The 8,549-nt window shown below is 54.1% G+C and overlaps 1 protein-coding gene across 1 annotated transcript; it reads left to right on the top strand.

Annotated features, from left to right (window-relative positions):
• The first annotated feature begins 1,172 nt into the window (after positions 1 to 1,172).
• Positions 1,173 to 8,187, top strand: LDLRAD1 (low density lipoprotein receptor class A domain containing 1). The gene is made up of 5 exons (XM_021936205.1): positions 1,173 to 1,286; positions 2,147 to 2,468; positions 4,748 to 4,885; positions 6,616 to 6,744; positions 7,891 to 8,187. The coding sequence occupies exons 1-5, from the start codon at positions 1,173 to 1,175 to the stop codon at positions 8,037 to 8,039; spliced, it is 852 nt and encodes a 283-aa protein (XP_021791897.1). The 3' UTR covers positions 8,040 to 8,187.
• The last annotated feature ends 362 nt before the right edge of the window (positions 8,188 to 8,549 follow it).

The following is an 8,549-nucleotide window of genomic DNA, read 5'->3' as shown; positions in this document are numbered from 1 at the left end:
GTTGGGTAACCAGGCCAAGGTCACACAGCCGGGAGGTTGGAAGGCAGGGTTCAAATGTGAACTGAGGTGTCTCTGGTTACAAAGCCCCAGGGCTTCTGTTGCTCCAAGCTGGTGTCTGTTTATTTCCAAGTCCTGACTCATGATGGGCGCGGTTGTGGAAAGAATCGCCTCCTTCTCCTCATCGGTCCAGGAAGGGGACTGGCACCTAAGGGCTTTCTGGCTTTGAAGTGCAACAGCTTCACCTGGGCAGGGGCCTTGGTTCCGCGGGTTCTCCCGTTGCCCCACCTTGCGCATGGTCTGTGCTGTACAAATATTTGAGGAGCTGCTTGGCTGATCAGGACACCTCTCCCTGCCCGGAGTCACGCTGCCTCCCTGGTTACCTGAGTTTACCCAGGTTGCTGATGGCCAAAGAGCCACCAGCTAGGGCTGTAGGGATGACAGGTTTTAGATTTATGCTGCCTCTCCTGCTATTGTCTCCCCTCCCAATGCACATCCATCCTGGAGTCCCACCGCCCCCGGCCACCTGCGACCACCAGGCCTTTATTCCTGCCACGCCCTCTGCCTGGAATGCCCTCTCTTTGCACCCTCCTCTTCTGCCTGTGGAAATCCCACTCTGCTTCTGAGGACACTGCATTGGAAATGTGAATGGATTGGAAATAACCTGGACTGACCCATACTGGGGGCCTTCTCTTGTCTCCCGGGCCCCTGGGTCAGCGTATTCACAGTGTTCACAAAGCCCCAGGCCCGGCGCGGTGGTTCACACCTATAATCCCAGCACTTTGGGAGGCCAAGGCGGGCGGATCACCTGAGGTCAGGAGTTCAAGACCAGCCTGGACAACATGGTGAAACCCCGTCTCTACTAAAAATACAAAAATTAGCTAGGCATGGTGGTGGGCACCTGTCATCCCAGTTACTTGGGAGGCTGAGGCAGGAGAATCGCTTGAACCCGGGAGGCAGCGGTTGCAGTGAGTCGAGATCATGCAACTGCACTTCAGCCTGGGCAATAGAGTGAGACTCCGTCTCAAAAAAACGCAAAAAAACAAAAGCCCCCACTACATGCCTGGCTCTGGGCTGGGTTCTGGGGTCACAGGGATGAATCACACCTGCTCCTGCCCCTTTCTCTGAGGTACCTGTGGCCTGGACAGGTCAGTAGCTCCCATGCTCCTTCAGACATGTCCATGCCTTGCCTTCCAAGTGCAATAACAAGCTGCAGAGGACAAGGACCAGGGCAAGCTGCACGGCAGGGCACCCAGGAGGTCCTCAGTAAAGCCTTCTTTTATTATTTTGTAAGCAGGAGAGAATTAAAGGAGAATTAAAGTGCAGTTCTACAAGAGTAGGGAGGTCCCCTGTCACTGCTATCTCCATAGCACTTAGAATAAGGCGTGGCACATGGTAAGTCCTCAACAAGCAATAACAGACCAGACACGGTGGTACGCGCCTGTTGTCCCAGCACTTTGGGACGCTGAGGCAGGAGGACTGCTTGAGCCTAGGACTTACAGGGCGCAGTGAACTACGATCACACCACTGCACTGCAGCATGGGCAACAGAGCCAGACCCTATCCCTAAAATATAAAAAATAATACTTTTTTAAAAAGCAATAATAATAGCTCATACTCACCACTTACTATGTGCTGAGCACTGTTCTAACACATTAACTCAACAAATTCTAATCCTCTCAACAAACTCGGAGGTAGCTACTGTGGTCCCCATTTTCCACATGAGGAATCTGAGGCACAGGGAAGTGAAGTGGCTTACTCAGTGTGGCCCAGGTAGGATGTGGTAGAGCTGGGATTCCACCCTGCATCCCGGCAGACTCCAGAATGGACAGTGAATTGGGACAGTGAAAAGGGCATGGGTTTTGGCATCAAACAGGTGTAGATTCACACGCCAGCTCTACCCGGGGTGACCTGAATCTTTTCTTCTTGAGCCCTAGTTTCCTCATTGATAAAATAAAAGTTTGTTTTGAAAAATAAAGACCATGGTTATGAAGGGCCAAATGGAGCTTCTGCCCCAAGGTGGGGGCTGGACACACAGGCGTCCATCTCTCCCAGTGTCCTGAGGAGGTCACCTGATGGCGGGTGGGAGAGGAGGATGTCCGCCTCTGCCATTCAGTCATCTGTGGGCCCCGGGCCAGGGTGGCATCTAGTGGGGTGGGCCCACAGGCAGAACAAAGAGCATCACAGAGGGCTTGGGAGCTGCTCCTCCAGGGAAGCCATCCCTGCTCTGCTCACCCCGGTTGGGGACGGGCTGCTTGCAGCGGGCATGGCGGGAAGGGAGCTCCCTGTTCCCAGTGCTGGCCCCCATCACCACCACCCCCGGGCTTGTTTCCCCCCACACAGCAGGCTGCAGCCCCCTCTGCTGCTCGCGTCGCAGGGCCTGCCTCTCTGCCTCTCTGCTGTTCCTCCTGGCAACTCTGGCCGCCCTCATCACCTTGGTCACCATCCTTGGACTCCCATCACGCACCCCAGGTCAGGGCGGCCAAGAAAGGGTGGGTCAGACCCGGTGGGAAGGGCATGGCGGGGCACAGAGAGATGAGGGAGCCCCGACCTGCCTGGCTTCTCTACCAGATGACTTTGGACAAATTCCTTAAGGTGCACGCACAGACACCTGCACACACACTGACTGTACCAGTCTCTGAGCCTCCATTTGCACATCTGTGACATGGTTACCGAGAGGATCCAGCTCTGAAGTCACCTCCTCCAGGATGTCTTCCTAGACCCCCAGGCTGGGTTACAAGCCTCTTCTCAGCCCCACAGTCCCTATACTTCCTCTTCCCCTGGCCTGGGCACTCTGGGGTAGTGCTATCCATCTGTGTGTCCATCTCCACCATGGGGGACAGGGTCACATCCCATACATGCCTGCAGCCCCAGCTTCAGGGGTGAACAACCCCAAGACAGTGCCTGCCCTCATGGAGCTAATAATTGTTCTGAGAGCAGTCTCGACATGAATACATATTACAGCAGGGTCCCTGGGATCCCTGAGAGTCTAGCCCCGTTGAGGAGTCAGGGTAGGCACAATGGGTATTAGTAGTGGGGGGATGCCAGGAAAAGCATCCCAGGAACAGGGAACAGCATGTGTGGAGCCCTGAGGGGTGGGAGGAAGCAGGAAGAGAAGAAGAGACTGCAAGAGGCCAGTGTGCAGGAAGGGCTAGAGTGACAAGTGGGGCCAAGGGCCTCACAGGCTGCACCGAGAAGGGAGGTCATAGTCCAGGAGCCACAGACAGGAGATTAAGTTGGGGGCAAGTGTCACCAGGTGGATGTTTCTGCAGGATGGCTCTGCAGCCGGGCAGGGTGGGTGTAGAGGGCTGAGGCAGGGCCAGGGGCTGAGATTCGCAGCTCTCCCGCTGCCTGTGCAGGAACACAGGCCCTGAGGTGGATGCGAATACATAAGCAGCTGCAGTCATGAGTCCGTGCACGCACCTGTGTGTTTTGTGTGTCTATGAGTATATGCAGCTGTCTGTGTATGCATGTTCATGTCTGTGTGAGAGCATGTGTGTGTCAGTGCATGTGTGCACATCTGTTGTCTGTGTATCTGTGAGTGTGCATGTAGGTGCAGCTGTCTGTGTGTGAGCATGTGTTCATGTGTGTGTGCATCTGTGTGTGTGTCTGTGTCAACATGAGTGTCTCTGAGAGTTGCTCCCCCGTCCCCCCACCCACACTAGCTGAGGCTGCCCAGGGACTGAGAGGTGGTTCACGCATGCAGAAACACAAATGCACAAACCGGCTCCCATCCCCAATTATGCACACGTATACACACGTGGGGCCAAGGGGTTCCCCCTACCTTGTCCGCAGGTTTCCATCTTTTAATTCTTTGCGGCAGCCCTAGGAGTGGGTATTCCTTTTCTCCTCCCATATGGGGGGCCAATGATGACGTGTCTCAGGGGTGTTTGGGGAACTATAGAATAAAGATATGAAAGTGCTTTGCAGTTGTGCCCAGATAGAAGGAATTATGACATATGGCCCTCCAGCCAGCCCAAGTATATTGCTTCTGACACTCTAACCTCATACCAGGAGCTTCACCATTACAACCACTTCACTGAATTGAACACGGTCCTCAGAAGCTTCCCGTGACACTGTAAATAAGTTTTCAATACAGGAGAGAACCATTACTTGTCCTGCACATTTTCTGTTCTATGTTTCTTCACAGAGATGCTTTTTTTTTTTTTTTTTTTTTTTTTGAGACGGAGTCTCGCTCTGTCGCCCGAGCTGGAGTGCAGTGGCCGGACCTCAGCTCACTGCAAGCTCCGCTTCCCGGGTTTACGCCATCCTCCTGCCTCAGCCTCCCGAATAGCTGGGACTACGGGCGCCCGCCACCTCGCCCGGCTAGTTTTTTTTTCTTTTTTTGTATTTTTTAGTAGAGACGGGGTTTCACCGTGTTAGCCAGGATGGTCTCGATCTCCTGACCTCGTGATCCACCCGTCTCGGCCTCCCAAAGTACTGGGATTACAGGCTTGAGCCACCGCACCCAGCCGAGATGCTTTTATTTAATCCCCACAACAGTCCCACGGGGTGTGTGCCATGATCCCCATGTTGCAGACAACCTGAGACTCAAGGTGGTCAGGTCATCTGCCCAAGATCAGGCAGCCGGCAGTGGGTAGAGCTGGGGCTTGAACCCCATTGATGGCGCTGGGTTCATCCTCCCCACTGCTCTAGCCCCTCAGGCCAGCTCTAGGTGGAGTTCAGGTGAGGAAAGTTTGTCCTTGTGAGCACCACCCCTGACCCTCCAGGGCCTTCCCCTACCCATTCAGGAGCCCAAGCTTGTATAACACTGACAAATAGGACAGGCTTCTTGTGCCATGACCAGAGGAGCTGCATTCCAGCCAGTGGGGTCTGTGATGGCGTTCGCACCTGTACCCACGGCGAGGATGAGGATGACAGCTTGTGCCGTGAGTACCCGCTCGGTGCTGCCCCTCCCAGGGGTTCCCCCACAGCCTAATTCTCTCTGCAGCCATACTGAAGCTCAATCATCCCTGAAGACACCAGACACCTTCACGTCCCCATGGTTTTGATGCTCCAGTGCCTTGAGCCAGGAACGCCTGCCCCGACCTGGTCCCAGTCAGGGACATACATGCCCCCACTAAGGAATGCCTTCACCCTGTGCATCTCCACTCCCAGAGAACCCGTATTCATCCCTCAAGGCAGAGTTCAAGTGTTACCTCCTCCAGGAAGCTTTCCCTGACTCCCACACAAGGTTAAATTGTCTCCTTGGGCTTCCACAGTCCCTGTGGTTCCCTGTGTCGCAGCCCTCGTCACACTGGTTGTCACTCGATTGGCACATCTGCTGCCCCCATCAGACTGTGAACTCCTCTGAGGCAGGCCCAGTCCGCTTGATATGGGGGCCCCAGCGCCTAGCACAGAGGGGTATTCAGAATGGCTTGCCGAATGAATGAGCAAATGAATGAATGGGAAGACCTGACCCCGGACCTCAGACACCAGAATGTTCTCAGGAGAGAGAAGCCTGACCCCACAGGAGAGAGAGAGCCCGGAGAGGTGCAGTGGGTGGGGTAGGGGAGCTCATGGAGGGTGAGTCATTGCATCAAAGACCCTCAAGACGAGAAGCAATTTCAAAAACATCTAGTCCTTGTCCCAGCTCATCCCCAGGCCCCTCTTTAGCAAGCCCAACCGAGGCCACCCGGCCTCCATTTGCACCCCCTGAGATGCAAGGGTTGGAAGGTTTTTCCATGGGAAGGTTTTCCTTGTCCCAAACTTAGAGCTGCCTCCCAGAGTGGTTCTTCCCTGATTGGTTCCAACTCTGTCCTTCTGTCAACCCTGCCCCAATAGACCATGCTTTAATCCCTCCCATCATGGTGGCGCTGCATGGATTTGAAGATTACTCCCTTGCCCCCCATGAGGGTTCTCTTGTCTAGGCCGCATCCCCTTCTCTAGGTCACAGTCAGCCCCCTTGTGACCGAGTTCCTGGCCCTCCCCATTCCATCAATGCTCCACAGAATAAATACCAACTGCCCATGTCCCCCTCCCTGGACAGGCCTCAGAAACATCCTCGGCGCTTCTGGCTGGGTCTGGGCAGTCTAAGGAACAGAAGCTTGCTCCCTCCCTGCCCGAGGTTTTCTACCTCTAGTGGTGTGGCCTTTGTGTGAATTTTTGGTAGCCCTATCACACTGCTGCCTAACAGAACACACTTTCAAGAAAGGTCCTCAGACTCTGCCTTACCAGGTGTGTGAACCCTACATCCCCTGAGCTCCGGGGCCCAACTGTAAGACTTCCACATTTATTCCTGTGATGCTCCAGTTGGAGGAGGCTTCCTGGAGGTGATGGAACATGAACCTGAACTTGAAAGTGGAATGGTTTAGGATAGGTATTAAGGAGGCTCTTTGTGGAGGGGCATAGGATCAGCAGTGGTGTGGGGCAGGAACACACCACGACTGGGGAGGAACTGAGGAAGGGAGGGGCAGCTCTCTGGGCCTCTGTCCAGCGACGGAGCTCTCCTCTCCCTCTGACTCTGCCGCCTCCCCAGGAAACCTTCTGCTTGCACCCTTATGGGCTGGATGGTCACTGATCCTGAGTTTGGCAACTGCCAGGGTGGCCAATCCTTCTCCAGATAACCCTCAGACAGCTGTGACCAGATGTGAACTTCTTCCTGCCTCCTCTGTCCCAGGAGATGTGCCCCAGAGCCTCCCCCACTTCCTCGTGGCCCACTGTGGAGACCCGGCCTCCTGGATCTACTCAGACCAAAAATGTGATGGCACTAACAACTGTGGGGACTGCTCGGATGAACTGAGCCCAGGTAGGGGTCTGGGCACAGGCTGGGCTGGAGCCGGTGGCTGGGCAGCAGCCAGAGGGCAAAGGGTGACCAGGGAATCTCTAGGGCTCCCCTTTGCATGCCTTCTCTGCATCCTAGGAAGGAGTGTTCTACCCCTGCTTGAATACATCCTGTGGTGCGGTACTCACTACCACTCCAAGTGACTTTTTCTGGAGGCTCATTCTTCTGCAGTGGGGAAGTCGCCTTCAAGGGCGCAGATGAGAAAACTGGGTCCCAGAAGGTGGTCATGCAAGGAGCACATACATGACCCTGCTCGGATTTGAACCTGGGATTCCCTCATCTCTGCACCTCCCAATAACCCTGTGAGGAAAGCAGGGCAGGAATCACCAGCCCCAATTTGTTTGTAAGTAAACTGAGGCTTTGAGCAGAGAAAATTAGTACAGTGCATGACAGGAAGGGAGCTCAGGTGTGAACCCAGGCCTCCTGATCCAAGTCCCAAGGCCTATAGCTGCCCTAGAGTTTCCTCTCAATCTCTTCCCCAGTGGTCAATCAACAAACATTTTCTGAGCACTGGTGGGGTGCTCAGAACACACCTGGTATCAGATTCAGGTGGGGGACATCAGGTATCAAGCCTGTGTCCTATCCCCAGGACTTACATCATGCTGATGCCAAAAGGAGATGCTGGGGACCTGGAGGAATCCAGGGAGACTTCTCAGAAGAGGTAGCATTCAGGAAGACCAAGAATAGACAGGTTTCAGTAGGCAGAGGCTGAGTGTGTGGGGAGGAATGCCAGAGGCCTGAGCAGAGGAGAGAAGGCTAGGAGCACTCTCAGGGAGTCATGGCAGGTAAATGTGGCTGGACTTAGGGTAAGGAAGGGCACCCATTCATATTGCAGCCTTTACCATGTGCCTGGGACTTTGCCTGACATCCTTTGCTTAATAACAAGTTTGAGCACACTAGGAAACAGGTTCAGACAGGGTGAGCAAAGTCACATAGCCTGTGAGCTGTAGAGTCTAGATTCTCTCTGCTGCAGGAAAACTAGGAACACACTCAATCCATATTAGATAGGTTGGGGCTGTGGGGAGCAGGTTTCAGAACTAGGGAGTGCCCTGCTGCACAGAGCATTCCAGGACACAGCAACTGCTCTCCTGCTGGCTCTTGTCTCCCCAGTGACTGTGTGCCCACGCTGTGGCCCTGGGTGGTGGCATTGTCCTTCAACCTTCTTCAAGTACTGCGACTGTATTTCGAGGCGTCTCTGCCGCGACCACATACAGCACTGCTCCGACTGGTCCGATGAGTATGCCTGTCCCGGACCCTGAGTGGGCTACTCAGGCCAGTATGGAAGGCTGGCTAGAATGGCACTGATAACCCTGCACATGAAAATTGAATCCTAGCTCACAAGGGCAGGAAGGAGCCTTTGAAATGGGATCTACAACCATTTCTGAAGAGGAATTTTCTCTCCTGCTTTCAAGTTGTTCAGTCTCTGCTTGAATGCCTCCAATGACCAGGAGCTCATTACCATGTTAGGTGGCTTCTAACACAGATGAGGTGATGAAACCCTGTCTCTACCAAAAATACAAAAATTAGCCAGGCATGGTGGCGCACACCTATAGTCCCAGCTACTAGGGAGGCTGAGGTGGGAGGACTGTGTGAACCCAGGAGGTCAAGGCTGCAGTGAGCTGTGACCATACCACTGCACTCCATCCAGCCTGAGTGACAGAGTAAGACCTTGTCTCAAAAAAATAAAACAAAACAAAAACATAAACAAAGAGAAAAGGAATCTACTTCCATGATTTCATGCCTGTCTCTGGGGTGTCTCATAGGAAATC

Source organism: Papio anubis, chromosome 1 (genome assembly GCF_008728515.1).
Source record: "Papio anubis isolate 15944 chromosome 1, Panubis1.0, whole genome shotgun sequence".
Taxonomy (NCBI): Eukaryota; Metazoa; Chordata; class Mammalia; order Primates; family Cercopithecidae; genus Papio; species Papio anubis.
The sequence above is the reverse complement of the archived record's forward strand: the minus strand, read 5'-3'. Positions and strand labels throughout refer to the sequence as shown.